At 43.8% G+C, this 24,604-nt stretch overlaps 1 protein-coding gene across 2 annotated transcripts in view; it reads left to right on the forward strand.

Annotated features, from left to right (window-relative positions):
* The window catches only part of KDM1A (lysine demethylase 1A), a 53,799-nt gene extending 29,282 nt beyond the window's left edge, over nucleotides 1-24,517 (forward strand). For both annotated transcript variants that reach the window (XM_024554356.4, XM_045190650.3), the window contains 13 exons: nucleotides 742-823; nucleotides 1,698-1,792; nucleotides 10,439-10,581; nucleotides 10,952-11,042; nucleotides 12,529-12,663; nucleotides 13,394-13,467; nucleotides 14,925-15,036; nucleotides 17,815-17,947; nucleotides 19,384-19,571; nucleotides 19,980-20,094; nucleotides 22,270-22,397; nucleotides 23,025-23,171; nucleotides 23,968-24,517. In XM_024554356.4, coding sequence (XP_024410124.3) covers nucleotides 742-823; nucleotides 1,698-1,792; nucleotides 10,439-10,581; nucleotides 10,952-11,042; nucleotides 12,529-12,663; nucleotides 13,394-13,467; nucleotides 14,925-15,036; nucleotides 17,815-17,947; nucleotides 19,384-19,571; nucleotides 19,980-20,094; nucleotides 22,270-22,397; nucleotides 23,025-23,171; nucleotides 23,968-24,153 — 1,629 coding nt within the window. In that variant the 3' untranslated portion in view covers nucleotides 24,154-24,517. The remainder of the gene's footprint in view (nucleotides 1-741; nucleotides 824-1,697; nucleotides 1,793-10,438; nucleotides 10,582-10,951; nucleotides 11,043-12,528; nucleotides 12,664-13,393; nucleotides 13,468-14,924; nucleotides 15,037-17,814; nucleotides 17,948-19,383; nucleotides 19,572-19,979; nucleotides 20,095-22,269; nucleotides 22,398-23,024; nucleotides 23,172-23,967) is intronic.
* The last annotated feature ends 87 nt before the right edge of the window (nucleotides 24,518-24,604 follow it).

The following is a 24,604-nucleotide window of genomic DNA, read 5'->3' on the forward strand; positions in this document are numbered from 1 at the left end:
AAGGAGTGATGGGATAATTATGATCCTTCCCCTGTGGAGTTGTAGGCCAGTGAACAGGTTTTTGTTTCATTTCGATTGTTCGTTTGCTTGCTTGCTTGGAGTTTGTATGCCCGTATTTATCCCTGATTGAAATGTCACTACAGCTGAATGAGGTTTCCCCCTACTTGCGAATCCCTAGTGAGCTGAGATAAACTTGGGCCTGTTGGGGAATGAGAGAGACTGTTAGGCTCATTGGACACTCTGCCCCGGACATGGGCCTGCTCTGGAGAACTGTTTGTCAGAGAAGTCATCTGTCGGGTCCTTCACAGCTGACTCTGGGCACTGGAGGGCAAGAGTCAGAACTCAGTGGTAGAAAGATGGCATTTACTGTTGGAATTTTTTAACATAGATTTTTAATATGTGTGACCCTTGCTTAGCCTGTCCATTAGTGGTATTAGAGACAGCTGGATAGAGAACAGTAGCTATGACTAAATATGTCTTCTATCAAATTGTTTCCTACTTCACATCATAATTCCATACCTTTTTATACGTCATTCATTACCTACCTCTCCCTCAAATAGTCTTCCACTTAAACTCCATTTGCTCTTTATGCCCACAGTGCTATTTACTGCATTCCATGTAAACTCTAAACTATACCTTTCTCTCTTAATTATAAAAGACAGAGGCCTGGGATGGTACCATGCCAGGTTCTTATGGTTAAATTAGAATTGATGATTTTAGCCATTTAATTTCTGAAAACAGGATCGTGTAGGTGGACGTGTTGCCACATTTCGCAAAGGAAACTATGTAGCTGATCTTGGAGCCATGGTAGTAACAGGTCTTGGTAAGTGGTTTTGTGCTATAATACACATCTGAGACTCATAAGATTGTTTAAACTCATATTTTAAAGCCATAGATGCAGTCTTAAAATATGTTGGATTAGGATACTATTCTTAGTGTTAGTGAGAGAGAAATTGACAAGTAGTCTTTCTGAAAGCATATATCAGCATGTACAAAATTTAAGTTGTGTAGACATTTGGATCTAGCAGATCCACTTCTGGGAAATTATCCTAAGAAAGAAAAGTGGACCATGTTGTGTTTGGAGATTTTATTTATTTTTAGAGAGAGGGGAGGGGAAGGAGAAAGAGAGTGAAACATCAATGTATAGTTGCCTCTCAAGTGCCTCCTACTGGGGACCTGGCCCACAACCCAGGCATGTGCCCTGACTGGGAATCAAGCCAGTGACCCTTTGGTTCACAGGCCCGTGCTCAATCCACTGAGCTACACCAGCCAGGGCAGAGCATTTTAAATGTGGCATAGCAGAACATTAGAAACCACAGATTGGAAGATGAAATTGTTACATATGAGAACTGTACATCCATATTAACATCAGAGGATGTCCATGATTTCTTGCTAAATTGTAAAAATATTACAAAACAATATGTGTTGTGATCCTTTTGTATATGTGTAGGTCTGAAATTTTATGTACATAATATCTAGAAGGATCTGTAATAAAATGTTAACTAACTGTGGGATTATAATTTTTTGCTCTCTTTATGCTTACACATTGGTTTTACTTTGGGCTTTTTTTTTTTTCTTTTTTTTTTAATGATACACAAGCTTAAAGTATTTTAAATTTGAGTAAAAGTATTTTTGCTTTGAGGTTCTTGTTCTCTTTTCCTGGGGTATGTTGGATGTAACCGTTGAGTCTTTTCCAGGAGGGAACCCCATGGCTGTGGTCAGCAAACAGGTGAACATGGAGCTGGCCAAGATCAAGCAGAAATGCCCGCTTTATGAAGCCAATGGACAAGCGGTAAGTTGAGGATAAACAGAACTTTTTAACATTTTTTTGGTTCAGTTGAAAACAATTTTGAGGAAAGTGTGTGGGTGAATATACACACATATACATACACATATAAATTAAGGGCAAAAATGATGTGATGTTTTCTGATTGTTCCTTCTGAGCTACATGGGAAAGGATTATTATTGCACACGTGCAAATTTATATGCCTGTTTAAGCATTAATCTGCAGACATTTAATGAAGGCTAGCTGCTCAGTTAATCTTTTTATTTAGCTGTGGCCACTGATTCCAAGGGACCTGTGTAATTGACACCTGATTCTCCCTCCCTTTGTGTCGTGCCTCCCGTCGTGTGCTGTACTCTGTGTGCTCCCTGTGACCTCAGTTTGTGTTTGTCATGGCTGATAGCCAGATGGTGGTACTTAGCTGATGCTTACGGTGGGGATTTGTTGACCCCGATGCATAGAAGCTTCCTTTACTTAGTATGGCAGTAGCATGGGAGTGATATGCAATATGAGTAGTGATAGGGTGTAAGGAGTAAGGGTGTCTACAGTTCTGAGAAAGAGAAGATGTGTGTTGTATATAGCAGTTTAGCTATTGTTACTAAAAGTGGTAAGATTCCGATTTTAGGTCCCAAGGGACATTATAACCTCTTCCTGTTATACCTTTAGGTTTTATGGGATTCAGATCAGAGAAGGCAGACTTTCAAGGAATACCTTTTGGTTCCCATCTCCCCCATTCTGGATCCAAATTTCCTTCCATGGTTTTTGGGGGGTGGAGTGGGGTGGGGGCACCCTTCTGGCAGAATTAACAAAACAGAATGACAGAGAGGAAAAATGATGAAGTAGACGTTAACTCAGGAATTCAGTAAACTTACTACTCTGCAAAGCCTATAAACGGTATGGAGTTAAAGAAGACATTCCCTGGTGTGTAAGATGCCACCGTGTAGTGGGACTTGTACACAAATAATTACTGTAATGGACTTCCTTTTTTTCATTCCAATCTTGTTTCACCTCTGCAGCCCCCTTTTAGACCTGGAGTATTTTAAAGCAAATCACTATCAGTCAGTCAACAGGTTTTTATTGAACATTTACCAAAATCTAGGCCCTGTTCTAAGCACTGAAGATGTATCTCTGTCCTCAAGGAGCTTAAGTTCTAGTGACTGCAGATATCTTACGAACTCAAGAGCATCGGTAATAATAACTCATTAAAATCAGTCATTCCCCCCCCCCCCCCCAAGCATATTACTTACACATATTCCAGTAACACAGAGACAAGGCAAACTAGCCAGGGTTAAGTAGAAGGATCAGTTGCTACTGAAGAGCAGAGACAGGGAGGCTCTGGAGGTGGAAGGGGAGTAGTGGGGAGAGATTTAGAGGGGAGCATTTGTGAAGGTGGGTTAGGACTTTTAACATGTGGTCGTGGAGGGAAAGGCATTGGGTGGAGTCAGAAGAAAGTGTGGAGAGGTCGTGGAAGGAGCATGGGCTCACACACCGATGGAGGACTGGTGGCACAAAGCCGAAGTTTAGGGTGGAAGCTGTTGCTGACTAGGCCGATTTGTGGGTTGGGCCTTCTCAAGGTCCAGTGTAGGGGAAGTAACATGGACAGATAGGTGTTTGAGGTCGATGGGCAGTGGTTTAGAGAACTGAATTGAGGAAACGAGGCCTCTGGAGTGCATGTTACATCAGTCCTCAAGCAGTAGTGGAATCCAACCAAAGACTATCACTGATTATGGAGACACTGCCTTTTTATTTAGACTTTCTTGAATGTAGAGCACCTATGTGCATTTAGTCTTAACAGTAAAAGGAAAGCTTTTTTTTTTTTTTGGTAGAGATATCCAGAGAAAATTGTCTGTTTTCTTTGGTATTAGATAAGCTTTAATGTATTGTTTAAAAAATTTTGTTTCTAAATAGTGAACCAGTATTCCCCTCAAGTGTGGCCTGTAACCAGCTGCCAATCCATGAACTGTTGTTACCACAGTGGGGTGAGGTAAATAACTGGCTCCAGAGTGTAAATAAAGCGCATCGTTAACCACACTGTTCGATGACTTTCGTTGGTAGCAAGACTTTCTCATTGAAAGAAGTGGTGTGTTAATTTAGATTCTGGCTTGAGCTTCTCATCTCACCAGGGACCCGCGCTTTGAGTAGAGTTGCAGTAAACAGCTGTTAAGCAGGTTATGTGGTTTTCAGCATTCTCTGCACTAGGATTACTTCTTCAAGTGAAACTTGTAGTTGTCATTCAACTCTGACCTTTATAGGATTTTTCCTATGTTTGTATGTTTCTGTTTGGTGCAGTAGCCAAGTAGTAAGGAGGATTCTTTAAGCTTTCTCAAGTCTGGGGTAAAATTCTTTGCAGTGTTGAGTTCCACTTGCCTTAAGTTGGTTAAGCCTAAGAAGGGGTGTTAATGTTTCCGTGTCTTACTTTCCCAGTAGTGCCACTCAGAGTATGAGTGGACAGCTGTTAACCAGCAGACTGGCTTTTAGTTTGTAGGACAAGTACTAAGTAAGAACTTAGAGCCCCATTAATTTATGCTTATAATCACAATTATGTTTCATGGCTTTAGAAATCTAAGGATTAAGTTAGTGAGTTGATTCATTCTCCGACTTAGCAGGGGAAGAATCTGAAGCTTGGACATGTGTTTGCTTAAGGTCGTTACATTAAGTCTGTAAGTTGTAAAGTCAGGATCCATTGCCTGGGGTTCCATCTCAGATTCGCAGACTTGTTCCTGGCCGATTTTTCAGGGAAGGTGGGGGGACAGGGGTAAGTGTGTGCAACTCTAATGGCCTGTGTGACTGCATCAGCAGGGTCTCCTTTTCAAAGAGCTTTCTTTTAACAGCGACTCTCAGAAGGCAGCGAGGCCCACCTAGATGGATATTCACCCAGCCATCGATTTTTCTTCAGTAAACTGTCAAATCGGGGGGGCTGTGTTCCTCCATTATTTGTGGGCAGCCTTAGTGGAGAAGAGGGTGATGGGATGGCCCTGTTGTTAGTACATAGAGATGAATTTTCATCCTCTATGAGGCCAGTGGCCAACTCAGTTATCTAAGTACCCCTTGCACTGTTCTCCTAAGGGCACATGGCCAGACTCAGCCATTCTGCTGCTGCAGGGGAAAGTCACATAGCAAGTGGCTTTTGTTTTGTTGTCTTGTTTTAATCCCAAGAATCTCTGAAAGAGTTTACTTCTCTGTTCTCTCTAGTCCTGTGTTGACAGCTAGGGTATTTAGTTTCTGTGTTTGTTTTTCACAGGGAAAGCTTATTTATGGCTCTGGATCCTAAAACAAGGGTTTCCCTGGTTGGTTCTAACACAGGACACCCTGTAAATAGAAGTGTCTTCTAGCTGTGAAAACAATCAGAGCTAATACAGCAGCCTCCCTCAGTGTGACTGATGATGGAGTTACACTCCGATTACATTCAGTCAGCTTTGAGTGAACGTGGAGAATGTTGGGAAATAGGGCAACAGCTCAGGAATGTTTTGGGAGTCGCCCAGAAGGAGACTCAGAACATGGATTGATGGGGAAATGGGGGAAATGACTAAATGTTTTCTGCACCTCCTGTACACCAGCCAGTAACTCGGGAACTTGAGATTCTAGTTTTGTTTTGGCTTCTTTTGAGTAATGAAGAGATACCCTAACCAAATTCTTACAATGCTGTAACATTCTGCATCACAGTGAGACAGCGTAGTTACCAAGTGAGATCCAAAGACTCAGAACCTACTTGGAAAAACAGATACTGATTTGCTCGAATGGCTCAGCTGTTAAAAGGGAGGAAGAAAACACTGGAAAGGTAACAGGTGCCAGGTCTTCTACAAAGACCATTGACTGGACGCACTCAGTACCTATCGTAAGGGGGCATTTTCACTTGTGTTCATAGAGAGTGGTGCTCAGGGTATTTCTGTACTTCTGGCACAGGCCCGTCGGCATTTTCAGTTCTCATCTTCCTTTGTGGAAACGTCTCTGGTACTTCTAAGGCATTCTTTCTCTACCCTTCAAAATCATGGCTGCCAATCGCTGCTTTTTGTAAATGTAAAAATCTCCTGCCTTCCTTTAACGTTCCTGAAGTTGCAGAACAGGTATTTTCCCCTCACATTATTTATAATACCAACTTTGCTCGTCCCGACTGTACTGATTTAGTCACTTCACAGGAATTTATTGAGCACCTCTACTGCTAGAATTGCTAGTGCACCCCTCAGACACGTGTGTGCCCTCTCCACATAGCCCGGTCCTGTTTTAGGGAAGTCTGATGTTTACATTATTTAAAAATTCCCCGTGAGTTTAAAGGCCTTCATTTATAGAATCACATTGAATTTTATTTGGATCGAGGGCATGCTTGTTGTCCTTAGTGTCTCCCTTTAGGGGTAACAGCTGTATCTCATTTTCCTTATCCATTTGGGAATCAGAATTAGATACTGTTCAGATGTACATTTCTTCTTCCATGTTTTACCAAAGAACCTAATCTTTTGTTTTATTACAGTTCTAACTAAAAGTGCCAGAGGTTGGGAGAGGTAGAGATACACTGTGGTCTCTGTTGGCCGGTTTTGGCCATCACAGCTTTTTGCAGTGTGTTACTCTTTCTGAGGATTTCTGTGGCTAAATCTGAACTTCTGTGCCCATAACCTAGCTGCAGTTAACTCCATTCTGCTCTGCTGCTTAAGAACTTAACGCAGACTAGAAGCGAGACAATGGTTTTGAAGACCTGAAGAGTTTGTGATGGTAGAGTGAAGCCAGAGGGAGAACTAAGGAGAGTTGTTCTTTCTTTGAGACGACTTCTTGCAGGATCATGGATCCTGTCCAGAAAATTGCTTGGCTCTCCCTAAATTTATTCTGCAAGGGATAGGTACAGAGGCTGCCCCTCCCTCAGCCAAGTTAAGGAATTTTCATAAAATCTACAGGACCAAACACTCAGGATTTTACCCACTGAGAGCATTGAGACTTACCACATTTTCTTAGTCTTGAAGAAACTATTTATCTGGAGCCTTTCATAGGGAAATGAATGGATTTGAAAAGATGTATCACAATCTGTTTCAAATGATATCCTTTTTAATTCCTTACTAGAAAACTGTATCAAAGGTCCTTTCTGAAAAACCGCTTGCTTCTTAGTTGGCTGAACATGCTCTGACAGTGTTGTGATACAGAAATCCATGGCTAGCATGGTTCTTAACCCTTTGTGATCACTCACCAAGTTCTTTCTCAAGGTGCAATTTAAGAACCTGGAATAGAATGGTCAGGTAAATCTAAAATTATTACCTCTTGTGTTCAGAGAGTGCCAGTATTTCAACTCCTTTCCATAATTTGTGGTTCTCACCAAGAGAAAAGAGATGACCTGAAGCAGGTGGTTAGGGGTGCTTAGGGGGTGCTTAGGTTGTTATTCACACAAATTCTTTTCATTGTCTGGTTATGTCATAGTACATATCTAGCTTAATTTTAGAAACATTCAGAGTTTAAAGATATCAGCAACACATTTTGGTTTAATCAACCCAGTCAGTATTGATTAATAGACACGTATTTTATTTACTATTTTCCGAATGTTAAATTTCAGAGTGGAATTTTAAAGTTAACGGGGAAAATAAATGTGTCAGAGCTTTCCCTGGTCTCACTGGCAGCGTGCCTGTCGTCCTGTGGGCAGAGCGCGGGTGGGGCCTGGCTGTCCACTGTTCTCACAGCCTCCTGAGGGAGACTTGGGTTGGGGTGGCCTGCCGGCAATGCAGTCCTGTCCTCCGACGCCTGTCACGCGTGGTGTGACCTTTTGGTTTGGTTTTTGTTTGTCGTTCTCGTTACTGGTCTGTGTTTCTTTTTCTCTTTTATTAGGTTCGCTTTCCTCCTCACTGCTTTCGATGCCGTCTCCCTTGGCCACCACCCTCCCCCCACACCGCCTTTCTCGCGCCCATCTCTGTGCCTTGACCCCCCTGTGTTGGTTTCTGTGCAGTCTGCTCCCTCTTTCTCTGGCGGCTGCCGCTTCCGAGCGAGCGGAGCGCTGCTGTCGTGCTGTATGTGAGGCCGGGGCTTCACTGCTGTCGTACAGAACAGGACTTGACGTGGCTCTTGGGCTGCTATTGACAGTTTATTTCTCTCTCTGCTGCACTGGTTAAAAGGACACTGTCAAGGTATTTTCTTCATAATTTTTCCAATCATTTTCCTCACTGTTTCAAATAACCCATTAAAAGCTTGAAACTTAAGTCTTTCCCTTCCCAAGGTCCTGTCCATCACACATTCACACTGGTTTGTTGTAGATTTGCACCTGTATGTTGGGCTGGTGCCATTTGAGTTTTTGTCATTGAAAGCGCATGTAAAAAGTGCGGGTTTTGTGGGGGTTGTGGGTGGACTGAAGGGGAAAGTATAATGAATCAAGTGTGTGGCTCAGCAAACACAGGGAAGAAACAAAGGTCAAATTTGGTCCCTGTAACCTTGACAGTGTCCCTTTAAATATTTCTCCGCTATCCACCCTGGACCCCAGTTTCTGAGCCTGAGTACTGCATATTTTTCAGTGTGAACTTCCCCATGCGACTGTCACCCTAGCTGCAAAGATTAAAGCTTGTTTGAAGCAAGCCATCCAGTGGACACTGGAAAGCTTTAATCTGTACCATTTGCACACTTGGGTATTGGCACACGCTGCCCTGCTGGAGAGGCGTATGTGACGTGGTCCCTCTTGCCGCTATTGCATGCCCTTGCTAGGCATTTTAGAAGCCACACGCAGGAATACCACCTCTTTGTACTCCGGGAAAAGCAGGCACACACGTGGTATCCCTGATCCGTTCGGATCGCGTGACTGTAGCCCGGGCCGGGTGGCTCAGTTGGTTGGAATATCATCCTGTGCACCAAAAGGTCGTGGGTTTGATCCGCAGTCGGAACGTGGACTGGAAGCAACCTATCGATGTTTCTCTCTTTCTCCCCTTCCCTTCCTCTCTCTCTTAAAATCAAACATATCCTTGGGTGAGGACTTTTTTTTTAATTAAAAAACCCCCTGCAGATATTGGTTGAAAATGTAATTGTTGCCTTTTTTAAAGGTACACCAAATTTAGAGTTTCTAGAACCATCTTGTAACATCACTGCAGGAATTGCACCCAGCAAAACTCAGCGCTGCTCTGAGCATCATGGCGGTCACCTCAGTGAAGAAAAGTAGCTGATGAGCACGTACTTGAACTTCCTGACGAGACGGTCTCTTTCATTAGCTCTGAAAGCTGTGGAGTCAGAGCAGGTAGAGATGTCACCAAGAGCTCCTTTCTTTGGCCATGGAGTTGAAGAATGGTCGTATGTGTTTGCTCCCCTGAATCCTAGGCACCGTCCACCCTGATACATAAGTGGCACCAGGCATCCAAAGCCGGATTCTCTGCCTTACTTCTCTGTGTAAGCCAGAAGACTCTCGGGAGAGTTTATTTCTGAGGCTGAGGAGGATTCTCTAATTCATAAAGATTTCCTGATCTCTGCTATGTGTGGTCTTTTAGAACTTGATGCTTTGAAATACACTTTTGATTGAATCAGTTGTGGTATCCATCATATTTACAGTTTTAAAGGACAGTTGCAGTCCTTGCCCCTTTCTGTTTTTGGTGTAGATTATGCTTCTTGCTGCATTCTTTTTGCCACTCCATGGTTCATACAGAGTCACTTGTGTGATTTATCAGTGAAGGGGCAGAGGCTTGTGCATCAGAGGCATCTGTTTAATTGGGAAGGGCAAAAACTAAGAGGTAGAGTCTTACTGTGATGATCTTGTCCATAATCAGTTACCTCTGCTTGGAAAGGATCACATCTCCTTGGCCTCAGTGTTTATAAGAACTTTAATGTTTTGTTTTCTTGTTACCAGTTTTAGGTTGACTGTAAAGTGAAAATTGTATTTTAAATCTCATTTCCCAGTTGATGCTCAGCTTATGACAAGAGATGCTTGCACTAGACATGCTTTTTCCTCCCGCGCTGCCGTCGTAAATTACTTGGGGCTGAATTAAGCAGTAGCAGAGGGACTTGAGTCCGCCGATGGTATCGGTCGGCAGGGGCCCCGCAGGAATGGGAGCACGGTCTCGCAGCTTGATGGCCTGCTCTGCAGTCTGTTTTCCGCCTCCACGACAGTGAGCAGCCCTGTACCTCAGTCATTTATAATCTGACCTTTGGAAGTTCAACTCCGAACTTAACTGGAGCCTTAAAACATTATCACTCTGCAAATTAACAGCTTATTAGTAACTGTGAATTTCACTTCTGTCTTTCCTGCTCCCATCTTAAATTCTGTCATCTTTGAGGGGAGGCAGATACTTCGGGCTTCTTGTTTGTCCCTCTTGCCCTTTTTCTGGAAGGTCCTCAGGTGTTTCCACACAGGTTTTGTTCCCCGAGACTGTTCTAGCTGTTGTTTGCAGGTCAGCCCAGCTTATCTCAGTGCATGTCAACCCCGCCTAACCTCAGCCAGCGTCAGTGTGGCCCCGGGGGGGCTGTCCATAGAGGTGGAGTCCCAGCTCTGGGTGCAAGAGTGGAAGAGTAGGAAAATAACAGTGCCAAAGCCATTTCATATCTCATTAAGTGAAACGGACCACTTCATAGAAAAGAAAGTTTGAATCTTTGTCCTCAAAGGTTTTCCCTTTGAGATGCATGTTTTGACCTTTTAATCTACACAGCATTTGTGTTTTCACGGATGGTTGTGTTTCGTCTTGTAAGGACCGACTCTGCTATACTTTGGATTTTCAGGTTCCTAAAGAGAAAGATGAAATGGTAGAGCAAGAGTTTAACCGATTACTAGAAGCTACATCGTACCTTAGTCATCAGCTAGACTTCAATGTCCTCAATAACAAGCCTGTGTCCCTTGGCCAGGCATTGGAAGTTGTCATTCAGTAAGTACTTTGACGCTGTGTATTGTCTAGTGAATTCCATTTAGAGATTTGCTAGTTTTGTTTTAAGTTTTCCATCAAGTCTCATTTGAGCTAATTTTTGCTTATTCTCATGTGAAATAGTTAAATCTGAAAGTAAAACCATTTAAAATAATTACGTGATATGTAAGGCCCCTCTCAATTCTGCAATTCACTTTTATGGCATCAAACCGTATTTAACAGCCTAGATAATAATTTGCCACCTGCCAAATTTCTTATTCCAAAGTATTAGAAATTTCAGTGGGCCTCGATACTCTGGAATGTTTTTGATGGACCCCAGTCTTATGTCGCAACGCTGGCTGTGTGACCAGGGCACACTGATTGTGTCTCCTAGGTTACAAGAAAAGCACGTCAAAGATGAGCAGATTGAACATTGGAAGAAGATAGTAAAAACTCAGGAGGAATTGAAAGAGCTTCTTAATAAGGTGAGATTCTGTTTATTTTCTTTATAGCTACAGGTACATAGGGGAGAAAAAACTTCAGGGGTGTCCCACCTTTGGCATCTCTGGGCCACACTGGAAGAAGAGTTGTCTTGGGCCACACATTAAATACACAAATACTAGTGAAAACCAATAAGCAAAAAAAAAGATTTTAAGTAAATTTACGATTTTGTATCAGGCCACATTCATAGCCGTCCTGGGCTGCGGGTCGGACACCCCTGCTTAATTTAGAAATTTAAAAAGCACTGGGACTCTTTACTCTTAAGAAAAAACGACTAATCAAAGGCACTGTTTCAGCCCTGACTGGAGTGGCTCAGTGGGTTGGGCGTCATCCCACAAACTGAAAGGTCGCAGGTTCGATTCCCAGTCAGGGCGCATGCCTGAGTTGCATGCCAGGTTCCCATTTGGGGGGCATGTGAGAGGCAGCTGATCAATGTTTCTCTCGCACATCAATGTTTCTCTCCCTCTATTTCTCCCTCCCTCCCCTCTGTCTAAAAGTAAAAATAACATCTTTTTTTAAAAAAGGTACTGTTGATCTGTCGGTCTTCAGTGTGGCATTACGGGCAAACTGTTGTCGGGTTCCCTTTGGCTCTTGCAAAGCTGACCCAGTGACCTCTGCCAAATTCTGGGGCGAGAGGGAAACCATCTGTCCAGGGGTCAAGCTCCCCCTGACCAGGACAACAGACAGTTCATTGCCATGATTGTTTCACTTGTGTCAAATGTTATTTCTACTGAGGGCTTTTTACCGCCACCCTCCAGAGCCCTGGCCCAGACCAGGAAACTTTGTTTCTCCTCATCCTGCCAGCTGCAAATATAACACCGGCCCAGGGAGCAAATACGATGTGGGACAGCCCCCGTGGGGGTTGCCGTGCAAAATCCGGGTGCATCTTGTTACTGGACTCTTGCCTCACTCGCTGTGTCTCATTTCCTCCTCTTGCCAAATAAAGAGGTCTCTAGCCCTCCTCCATGACCATGCCACGGACGGAATGGAAAGAGCGGCTAGAGAATGGTGAGGTGGCTGGGGCCCTGTCTCAGGCTTTGACTGTCCCCTACTCCTCTGCGCTGCCCTCTGCCCGGCTGTCCTTGGGAATGGCTCCTCAGGTGCTTTGTGTGATGACTCGACCTTTTATGTACTTAAACAAATTGTGGTAGTTTGTTTTCCCTGGAAATTAAATTAATTTGTACATATATATATAATTTTTTTAATTAATGGGACACTCCTAGTCCTCCCATTTGTTTTGGAAGATAGAACCAATATTACCAGTCTGCTCGTGATGTGATAGATCTGTATTGAGCCATATAGGGTTTTTTCCCTATGCTAAAATGTCGTGATGTAGAAGAGGTATTTAAGAATTCCAAGGACCTGTTCTGGGACGATATTCTGGCATTCTAGGTGAGGAGCCAAAGCACGGGATTTAGAGATGAATTGCGTCGCTATCTGGAATGGTAAATCTGTATTTTTACCTTTTAGATGGTAAATTTGAAAGAGAAAATTAAAGAACTCCATCAGCAATACAAAGAAGCGTCTGAAGTCAAGCCACCCAGAGATATCACTGCTGAGTTCTTAGTGAAAAGCAAACACAGGGATCTGACTGCCCTGTGCAAGGTGTGGTATGCGTGCTTACATGCCTGGTTGGTTTTACTGGGAATCCTGACAAACAGTTAGATCTGAGAAACTCTGGAAAGGAGAGAGCCACTCGCCAATCACAGGTGCCTATAGTAAGAAGAAGAGGGTTTGATGCGCAGAAGCCATGGGGATTTAATGGGTTAGCTTGGTTTGAGATAGGCTTTTTCTACAGAATTCCTGCTTTGTTTTTATAATCTCATCTTTTAGTTTGCTTACATCTCATTTTAGCCTTTGGTATAGTTCATCACTGACAGTTTGGAATAGTGATAATGAGCTTGATGATGAACTTGGACTCAAGTCATCTGGAGTCACGTTGGTTGAAATCCGTAATTTGGTATCGCCTAGCCATGTGACCTCGGGTTCCCTGATCACCTACCTCATCTGTGACAGGTGTTAATGCTAACTCACCCCTAGGGTGAGTACTTTCTAAAGTACTTATTCCATGCCAGGGGCATGGTAAATGCACAGTAAGTGATAGTTGCTATTGCCCCGCCCCCGCCCTCCCCCACCCCCCCCAATCCTAGTCTTAATTCCAGGCTCACTTGTTATGCTTGTCTCCAAAGACACCCATCTCTGACCCCTGACCCAGCCTTAAGCAGATATGACCTGGGCCAGAGATGTGGTCCAGGCCTTACATTTTGTGGTGTAAATAACTAACTGGGTGGATCTCTGACGTGTCCAGATCAACTGGTTCTCTTAATTTTATCAGGAATACGATGAATTAGCTGAAACACAAGGAAAGCTAGAAGAAAAACTTCAAGAATTGGAAGCTAATCCCCCAAGGTAAGAAAAGCAGACAGATGTTCAGAGAGCTAGCTTTTCCTGTTCTTTCTGTTGAATTATAAAGAGCCATGGTTTTATAAAGAACCATGGTCAGTGAGTGGATTGCACATTGTTTCATGAATGGAAGGTATTTGTGCGTGCGGACTACAGTTTACCCTTGAACAACACGAGTTTGAACTGCTTGCTCGAGTCCATTTATATGTGGGTTTTTGCAGTAAATATATTGGAAATTTTTTTGGAGACTTCAACAATTTGAAAAAATGTGCAGACAACTATATAGCCTAGAAATCTAGAAAAAATTAAGAAAATATGTCATGAGTGCATAAAATACATGTACCTATTTTCCTTATAATTTTCTTTTCTCTAGCTTACTTTATTGTGAGAATACAGTTTATAATGTATATAACATACATATATGTGTTAATTGACTATTTATGTTATTGGTGAGGCTCCCTGACAACAGTAGGCCATTGGTAGTTAAATTTTGGGGTCGTCAAGAGCTAACCCAGATGTTTGGGGGAGAGCAGTGTGGATGCCCTTTACCCTGAGTTGTTCAGTGGTCACCCGTGCTTCTCCTAAATCCTCCCCTACTCTTGTTTCAATGTGTGAGAGTGTCTTAGGTACTTCAATATATTGTTGTTAAGAGTGCATTTCTCCATAAAATCTGATATTTGAATGAAAGTGTAGTAAATGCAAATTGTCGTCTTTGAGTGGCCTAGAAGGTGGTATTGCTTCAAATTCCCATAATTGTGGGGAGTGGGAAAGTAAGACACTTTTATTTCCATTGGGTTGTTGACGGTGAATACTCACATACTGATACTGTGCTCCATACTGCATCCGGCCTCTACATACATCTGCTCTGTTCTGTGTCAGGGGTGCTACCCATTCTTGCCAGAAGTCCATGCTTTCTCCTTTTTTTCTTTTTTTTTTTTTTTAAGATTTATTTATTTTTAGAGAGACGGGAAGGGAAGGAGAAAGAGGGAGAGAAACATCAATGTGTGGTTGCTTCTCAAGCTCCCCCTACAGGGGACCTGGCCTGCAACCCAGGCATGTGCCCTGACTGGGAATTGAACCAGCAACCCTTTGGTTCACAGTCAATTGCTTAATCCACTGAGCCACACCAGCCAGGGTCCATGCTTTCATTATAAAATAAAAATTTTTACTATGAATATACTTTTATAATGCAAAATAACCATATAAAAAAGTCTTTTTTCCCCAGACAAATGAGGCCTGATTGTAATTTGCTTTATGTAGTGAACTTGGCACTGCTCTAGGCACAGGACTGAAGGGGTTAATAAGACAGATCAGGTTCTACTTTTTGACTTAGAACTTCTTCATACAAGGCACAGCCCCAGGTTTAGATGGTCACATGCTCACCGAGATCATCCACATCAGCCCGTTGAGCGAAATAGTAAAGTCCTTTAATAACCTTGTGCTCCTTTGTTCTCATTTTGCAGTGATGTGTATCTCTCATCAAGAGACCGGCAAATACTTGATTGGCATTTTGCAAATCTTGAGTTTGCTAATGCCACACCTCTCTCTACACTCTCCCTTAAACACTGGGATCAGGTAAAACTCCTTTATCATTTGTCATATGCCTTGGAAAGGGCTCTTAAGAGAAACTTAATTGTTTGCATGTATGCTTTTAAACTGCTTTATTAAGAAAGATAATTTAATACAATAAAGCTTATCCGTTTTAAGTGAACGGTTTAGCTTTGCCAAACTATATAGTCACGAGCCATCACCACAGTCCAGAAGAGAATGTTGTCACTGTCCTTGAAGGTTCTCCCTTGCCCTTTTGAGCTTCATTGTTGTGTGTGTCTGTGTTTTGTTCCTTTTCATTGTTTAGTAGTCCATTGTATGGCTATGTCACCGACGGGCCTTCCACTGGCACATGGGCGTCGTTTCCGTGTTCGCTATAATGACTGAAGCTGGTATGAGCGTGAAGCGGGTTCATGTCTTTCTGTTGGATAAATATCTAGGAGTCAAATTGCTGAATCTTATGGGAAGTAGATTTTTATAAAGCTTTATAAGAAACTTCTGAACTGTTTTTCAAATTACATTCCCACCCACCAGGAATGTATGAAGTTCCAGTTGCTCCACATCCTCATCAACACTTAGTGCCGCCAGTTTTTAAAGTTGTAGCCATTCTGATATTTCCGTGTGGTTTTCATTCGTATTTCCCTGATGACTTGATGTGAGGCATTTTTGATGTGCTTACTGACCATTCGTGTGTCAGTTCTTGATGAAAAGTCTTCTGATCTTTTGCCCATTTAAAAAATCTGGTCGTCCTCTTATTAAATTGTGAGAGCTCATTATGTCCTGTACATTCTGCACACAACTTATTTGTCAGATGTATGTTCTGCAGATATTTTCTACCAGATTACAGCTTGCCCTTTTTTATTTTCTAAATGGAATCTTTCAAAGAGCAGAAGTTTTCAATTTTATGAAGTCCTATTTTATTAACTTTCAGGCTTTTTTTTTTTTTTTTTTTTTTTTTTTGTAAAATCCTGAAATTTTTTTCATCTAAACAGAGGTTGCAAAGATTTTTCTCCAGTTTTCTTCATGAAGCTTTATGGACTTTGCTCTTATGTTAGGTCTTTGATCTGTTTTGAGTTAATTTTTGTGTATAACTAGAGGTGTGTTTAGGATTCATACTTTCCTATATGGTTATCTAATTAATTATTCTAACACTGTCCTTTTCCTTCATTTGTCTTGGCACCTTTGTTGAAAATCAGTGAACATGTGTGAGTCTGTTCACGATTACTTTTTTCTGTTTTTCTTTCTATCCATATTACACTACCACACTGTCTTGATTATTGTTGCTCTGTGATATGTCTTGAAATCCGGTAATGTAAGTTCTCCAACTTTCTTTTTTAAAATTGGTTTGTCTATTTTTGGTCTTCTGTATTTCCATAAAAAATTTACCATTGGTTTATCAATTTCTATTAAAAATAACTTCTGGGATTTTTATTGGGATTGCATTGAATCTATAGATCAACTTAGAGTGATAGTCACCTTCATATTGTCTTCTAACCCTTGAACGTGATACCATCTTTTGTCGCATGATTGAGTATGGTGAGGGCGATTTACCCTTGAACTGGTGGGAAGTCATAGGGCTTCTTAAATACTTGAATGGACCAGTCTCTAAATCTCGGGCTTTGGCCAGAATCAAGACTGACTGTATATAAGTAAATATTACATTTTTACTTACATATTTCTATTTTACATTTTCCTAATAAGATTATTTTGACTCTTAATCTTTAGATTATACCTTGGTGTTCTTTAGTATTTGAATTACAGTGAGGATTGGACTTGTTAGTTCCTAGTTTCTTTGTGGTTTTTCATGTAAATACTAAATTAGACCCTTCCAAGTAACTGATTTATCATTTGGAGTTTCAATCTGTATCCGTTTGTTACTGTGCTGAATTTTTGAATGTGGGTGATTTGAACTGATCAGTATGGGGAGCAGGTAAGTCAGTCACTGAGTAGTAGTGAGGGTTTTGCTGCCAGCCCCGTATTTTTATGTAATTTCTAAGCATTGTGGTACATTTTATCCAGGAATTTCTTGAAATTAGAAATACTGTGTAGCCTCAAAAGTTTCTCTATGTAGAAAAAATTTCAGTAAATTCAAAGAAATAAGATCATTTGGGCCCCGACCATGGCTCAGTGGGTTGGTTGGGCATTGTCCTGCAAAGCAGAAAGGTCGCTGGTTCGATTCCTGGTCAGGGCACAGGCCTGGGCTGTGGGCCAGGTCCCCAGATGGGGGCATTTGGGAAATTCATTGAGGCCACTATATTAACTATCTTGGGCCAATTTTTATAATTCTAGATTTCTTCATTTACTTCAACTGTCTCTAGTTTTGGAGTCTTCCTCAACTTTACAACCTGTAAGTTTAAGGAATAAAAACTGATTTTGCTCTTAGGTAAAAGAAGATATAATCAGGATAGTGATTCTGATATCCCACCACATCTGTAATACATTCAAAAACCAAACAAAAAAAATAAGATATCTAATTGTATGGATTTACTGAGTCAGCTTCCTTCCCTCCTCCTCCACCCATGAATAGTCTGGGCTTGGTGATAAAAACTCTACCTAAGGGAAAAAGAAGCCGCCCTAATTTCACTGCCCGAAGATGGCCATTGCGGACATTCTGACATTTTTCCTTTTCCCTTCAGTTTCCCAAGGCATCTGAGGCTGAGTACGGCATGGTGGTTCTTTAACCTACCGTAGCGTACTGACAGTTCCCTCACGCTGGTGCTTTAGCGTTACTTTACAGAACTCAGTGTGAAGGGCGTAAGTTAGACTAAGCAAAGGTGAAAACAGGTCCTTTTCTCTCCCGTTTAGGATGATGACTTTGAGTTTACTGGCAGCCACCTGACGGTGAGGAATGGCTACTCCTGTGTGCCTGTGGCCTTAGCAGAAGGTCTGGACATTAAGTTGAACACAGCAGTTCGGCAGGTTCGCTACACAGCGTCAGGTACGTCACTGCTTCACTGCGGAGAGACAGCCTTCACTCCGAAACACAGTGCTGATCTTCTGTTGAGTTTGACCTGTAGAAAAAGTGTTAGGTCATTTCCTGATAGAATGTCTTACAAACTACGACTCCACATTTAAAAATTTGCATTTACAAAAGGATCGAGCTCATAGAGTATTTGGAAGTTCCAGCCCCATCATTGTGTAAACCAGAAAATTGAGGTAAGCTTTAATTTCCAAATTGTGCGTGGACTTACATACCAGAATTTGGGCCCCTGAGTTTCCAGTGGATCTGTATTTCACCATCTTGCATCTTGGTCTTTGGATCCATTCTGGCTTTTCCTATTCAGATGGACGAATGGCTCAGGCTACATTCGAGGCCTGAGAGCAGAGCGGTCCTGCTAAAAAGTTGACTTCAAACTGCCCCGTGGCAGGAGGCTCAGTGCTCACTGTTGATGGTTCCGGGCACATTTAATACGGAGTGCAGAGAACCTGCTGTCCCACCCACCTTTGGAATGAATAACCCTGCCCTCCTGATGGTAACTAGCCGCTCCTCTCTCGGAGGGCCCTCGTGAGAAATGCAGGGGTGGCCGCCGATCTTGCCCTCCGTGGCCCCTTTCCTAGAGTTTCCACGATCACCACAAATATTTTTTTTTAACCGCTGAAACAGGCTTCCATTTAAATTCCCTTCAGTGGCAGCTTTTAACGGATGGTGTTGAGAAGATCTGCAGCCTTGAAATAGCCCTTTGCATGCCAGTGACAAACAGTGGGAGTCGCTTTTGTGTCCTTTTCTCTAGTTCCGTGACCACGGAAAACGGACACACACCGGATCTCGTGCTTATCTGAACTGTTTATGTAGTTAGTGCACAGATAGGCACCCGCTGAAGAGAAGCCAGCACACATGAGGATGAATAACAGTAGCTACTTTCAGTGCCTTTCTGTGGTCAGCTCAGCTCACGAATTCTCAAGAACAGCAGTCCCCACGGTTCGGAGCGGCACCGTTAGGTTTGTGCTGCAGGCTTCTGGTATCATTTTCTCTTGGTCCTTCAGAGAGCGAGCCCCTGCCCACAGTGGAGGAGGTATTGGTTCTGTTGGGACAGACATTTTACTCTGAATTTTGGTCTAAATTTATGTAGCTTTGGTAAATGTCCTTTTATTTGTCCAGAAGCTCACAGTGTACCAGGAAGGTAAGGTAGTACGTTGGTGAAGATCAAGGACTGAAGTTGACTATTAGGGTGTGAATCCTGGCACTTACTACCTTTGTTACTTCATTTCTGCCTCTGGTTTCTTCTGTGAAAGATGGATGGAACCGGCCTCGTAGACTTGTAGGAGGAACTAACTGATGGCGAATAGAGCCCGCCGTGCGCTGTGCTCTGTGCTCACACCCTTATCAGTGCCTTTCCGGCCGCCACTAAAGCCTTTTCCCTCCAACCCCTTTAGGGTGTGAAGTGATAGCGGTGAACACGCGCTCCACAAGCCAGACGTTCATTTATAAATGTGATGCAGTTCTCTGTACCCTCCCCTTGGGTGTGCTGAAGCAGCAGCCGCCAGCTGTTCAGTTCGTGCCACCTCTTCCTGAGTGGAAAACATCTGCAGTTCAAAGGATGGGGTTTGGCAACCTCAACAAGGTAACCTGCCCTCCGCCCCTCTCTCGTGCCCCTGTGCAGACACCGGTCTGCCTGCCTCCGCTCGGACAGGGGAAGGGCTTGCGCATTCATACGTTTTGCTGTGCTTGAGACTTCGATATGGGGTGAGGCCTGGCCATTCATTCACTGTATTGCCTAAATATGTAAAGTATTCATGAGAACTTAGTGTTCTGGGGCCACTTCACAAACCCAAGCCTATGAAAAGAGAGCTCCAAATGTCATCCTAAGTAACATATTTATAATAGGGATTTCGAGGCTTATATTGAGAGTAGATTAGCAGAAATTTAAATACGGTCTGAAGAAGAAGTACTTCCTGTTGAGGCACAGCTGTGCTTACAGCCATATTCCTGGAGCCCTCTCACCAGCTCCTGTGCTCCCTTTTCATGACAGGTGGTGTTGTGTTTCGACCGGGTGTTCTGGGATCCAAGTGTCAATTTGTTCGGGCACGTGGGCAGTACGACTGCCAGCAGGGGCGAGCTTTTCCTCTTCTGGAACCTCTATAAAGGTAACTGCTGTATAGTTGGGATCCTTCCCATATCCTTATAGGAACAGCGAATTAGGAATATTCTGTTTTTTCTCAAATAGACATATGTCTTGATTTCTCATTTACCCAACAAGCAAAATCCCTTATAGGTTCTGAGGCATAGGGAGGAGGGGAACCTGCCTCCAGTGAGCCCACAGCTGACTCGGGGGGGGGGGGGGGGGCGGGGGGACACAGAGGAGGAGTTAGGCAGGCTCAGAACAGAGCAGTAAGTACCATGTTATGCCGTGTACAGTGCGCTCCCACACACAGTGCGCACCCATGTTTTTGGCCCAGGCTTTCAGGGAAAAAGTTTTTCATTTTAATTTTATAATGCAATCATTTATATTTAGAAACAAAACCAATTCTCATATTCCAGGGTATTATTTTGCATATGGATATTGTTACTGTTTTCTAGAGTTACACTTTTAACACAAAAGCATAAATAAAAGAATTACAAACATTTATATGTTTGTAATTATAGAATTCCATATCTATGGAATTAGTACTACCCATGTTTGATGCGCATCCTTATTTTTCCCTCAAAAATTTGGGCAAAAAAGTGCACATTATACATGGCAAAATACAGTAGATGACGAGGTGAGAGCCCAGAGTGCTTCAAAAGAAAACAAAAGGAAAAATCAACCCCACCAGGGGGGACAAGCCCAGGGAGGCTTCCTGGAAGGGGAAATTTGTATTCCTTATTCTCAGTCTTACATGTGACTTGCCCCTGAATCTTCAATCACTTCATTTAGCGTGTACTTATGAAACTCCTGTTTTCTGTTGTACGTTCTTCTGCATTTGCATTGCTCTGAATCCTATACAGAGCTTTAAAAAAAGTATGTCTGAGCCCTGCCTCATCGCAGCAAAAGAACGTATGGCACGTACTGCCCCGCGGTGTCAGGAGGCACGGCCTCAGCGGTACACGCACCAGTCAACAGTGTGATTCCCACCCAGGTTACTTCCGTCGCTCCTCACTGCCCGACCCTGGAACATCCTCCCCCTGCCCGCACCACTGACCAACAGAGGCAGCCCCTCGTCCCCTGAGCGCACTGCCTTCTGACACCCAGTGCCCTCCCTTCCCCCGCCCAGGCCGCTGAGTCCTGTCTGCGCCAGTCTCACCGCTCTCTCAGACCTGTTGGCGCCCCTTCTTTTCGGCTGCCCCCTCCCAGTTCAGGCCCCTGTCTCTTCCCGTTCCATTGCCCTAGCCACTAACTGCTGTCCCTGCTTCTGTCTTTTGAGGGCTTTCCATTATGGACATTCCTAAGAAGGCCCACGTAATCTTGCCCTCCTCTACCTCAGCTTCCTCATTGTTCATCCCTCTCACCCCATCCACTCCCTGGGCGCCAGGCACCCTTGCTGCTCTCCTAGATTCCTGGAGTGCACCATGCTGTTTTCTGCTGCAGGGCCTCTGCCCCGAAGCGCTGTGCCTGGAACGTTTTTATTTTTCTTCTGCTCCCTTCCCAGCATGGCTTACTCTGCCCTTCAGGTCTCCACCTAAATGTCACTGTTGCAGATAGGACCCCCAAGATACACATACTCCACTGCTCCAAATCTAAATTCTCTATTTTCTCTGTGTCCTATATCTTCAATAGCTCTATTACAGTTCATAATTAATAGATCTGTGGTCACTTACTTTGATTGACTCCTTATCTGCAGACTGTATGGTCTAGTTCATAGCTTTTATACCCCAGCGTCGAGCCCTGTGCCTGTCACATAAGTCTGCTGCATGAGTGTTTATCAGATGGGCGAGCCAAGATGGTGGTGGGCGTGGCGGGGCCTGTGTTAGCGAAAAGGGTGACCCTCGTCATGGGGCTGTCTGTAGTGGTCAGGGCTAAGAACTCTTTGCCTCAATGGGATATTTAGTAGTTTCCTTTTGTTAACAAGGTATGAAGTTACGTCTTCTGGACTTCCGTATTCCGTAGAATTATAAGCCATGAAGTACACGAGTCACCCTTCACTTACTGTAGTTTGCCAGCTCCCTTCTGGGGATTGATTTCAAGTTGCTGTTCCAGAAACAGCTTGTCTCTAGCATGAGCGGTGCGTGGTCGAGCTATTGGTCATCTGACTGCAGAGCACCGAGAATACTGCGGGGCCTGCTAAGCAGGTTCTTGGTAGAAGTCTGTAGGAAAACCCTGGAACTGTCCTTTGTTTCCCTAGCTCCAATACTGTTGGCACTGGTGGCAGGAGAAGCTGCTGGCATCATGGAAAACATTAGTGATGATGTGATTGTAGGCCGATGCCTGGCCATTCTCAAAGGGATTTTCGGTAGCAGTGCAGTGCCCCAGGTGAGTGCGTGGGCAGGGGCAAGCGGGACTCTGGGGCTTGGACTGAAGCGGGGTTTGACATATTCTCTTAAGTTGCAGCACAGTACTTGGTCAGGACATTTTCAGCCAGAATTGAGAAGTGTGTGTGGATTTACATGAATGCTAATGTTTGGAGTTCATGCCCTAAGTGTGGGATTCGGAAAGTTACTTGCTTCCTGTTGTCTGTGCTTTGGGAACCTCCCACCATCCCACCCTGTCTTTCAGTCAGAGTGGCCAGACTCCCTCAGGGAAGTCTTAAGAGAATCTCTTGATCCTTTTTCTATTCTTTAGGCCCATTGAAACAGACCCTTATGATTCCTTCAAGGCATGTTAATGCTTCGTGTGAATTTGTAGAAGAGAATTAAGTCAACTCCTAGGTAGACCTGTGGGTTCACAGACAAGAGTACAACGTGGAGGCTTCCTTGCACTCCGGAGGCCTTTTCTGTTACGTATTGTAAAGCAGCAGCCCTCACCACTTGGCTCTCATGTCTGTTGCCTCTTCAGCTGTCTCACTGGTGTCCCCACTCATGACCGCTTTTGCACCTTTCAGAGACTACTTGTTTGTCCTTGGTGTCTAGTAGTAACTTCTGCTCGTGGTTTTTTCTTTAGCCCAAGGAAACCGTGGTGTCTCGCTGGCGTGCTGATCCCTGGGCCCGGGGCTCCTACTCCTACGTAGCTGCAGGGTCATCTGGAAATGACTATGATTTAATGGCTCAGCCAATCACTCCCGGCCCCTCGATTCCAGGCGCCCCACAGGTGAGAAGCTAACAAACTACCTGGGCTTATTTGGGAGGAGGCCAGTGTTCCAGGATCTCAGGGTAAAAATGCCCGACTGTTTCAGATTTACTCCTGTCCTTGGACCCTTTCACGTAACCCAGAGCAGAGGAAGAGGGAGGAAGCATATCATCTGCATCAGATTTCTCACACTTTGGCTTTGCAAATCTAAGCAGTCCGTGTTAAATGGAAGAATCCAGAGTATAAACCAATTAATTATTTTTTCCTTACTCAGATCTTGGTTCCTATAAAACAAAATCAAACATTTTTAAACCCTCCCCCCATTCTGTAATGGCTGATAGGGTTGTTGCAGGTCCCAGTCACTCTGGGCCTCCAGCGCATGCCCCTGAGAAAGTAACCTTGGGCCCTTCTAGGGGATGCCTGGCCCAGCTCCAGAGTAGTAAAGGTTCCTCAGGACCCTGTGGCAAGTTAAGGCCCCCTCTGCGCCGAGAGGCGAATGCTTTCCAAGGAAGAACACGTGCTGTATTCTCTCTGTTTCAGACTAGTGGGAAGCCTTAGAACTGGGTATCCCCCGAGTTACACTTGTGAAGCATCGCTCTAGAACTAAGGCTGGGCTGTTTAACTTCCCTTTCCTACTTTGTCAGTTCTAAGAAAATGCCTGCTGATAAGGGAGACCCTTTTTGGTAAAATGATGGGAAAGGGCAGAGGTGTGGGGGGAGTTGGTTTCGAAGGCCAACAGGAATTTGGCCATTCAAACAGAAGAATAAAGGTGTATTTGCAACCTGCTGATTTTCTCAATATTGTTTTCCTGAAATAGCCCATTCCAAGACTCTTCTTTGCTGGGGAACACACAATCCGTAACTACCCGGCCACAGTCCATGGTGCTCTGCTGAGTGGGCTTCGAGAAGCAGGAAGGATCGCAGACCAGTTCTTGGGAGCCATGTACACCCTGCCCCGCCAGGCCACACCAGGTGTCCCTGCACAGCAGTCACCAAGCATATGAGACCGATGGAGCCAAAGAGAAGAGGCCGATGTGTCTTTTGCTGTGTAAGCAAAGTTGTTCTAGCAATACTAGATTCCTGAAAAACTCGCCCTGGCACCTGTGCTCCCGATCAGCCGATGAAGTCCACGATGGCCAGGTGGCCAAGCAGAGAAACGCCAACACCTGAGTTTCTCTGGTGTTGATGGCGGAGGTTGCCTGCCTCCCATGACTTAGAGCTAGAGGGGGAGGCACTCACCTTTCGTGTGGTGTGGGTTCTTCATAAAGACCAAGGCAGACGGACAGTATGAGAGAACATCTTAGTCTCTTGGTGTGTGTTAGTTTTGTTTTTTTTTTTAATTTTGAGAATAAACTTCATATAAAATTAGTCCTGTCTTTTTTTTCCTGTGCCCTTATGGCTAGAGCTGTGTACAAGACAGCAGCATTACTCCTTTAGGGGTGCTCATTTTACCCG

The sequence above is a fragment of the Desmodus rotundus genome, chromosome 3, assembly GCF_022682495.2.
Source record: "Desmodus rotundus isolate HL8 chromosome 3, HLdesRot8A.1, whole genome shotgun sequence".
In the NCBI taxonomy this organism is placed as follows: Eukaryota; Metazoa; Chordata; class Mammalia; order Chiroptera; family Phyllostomidae; genus Desmodus; species Desmodus rotundus.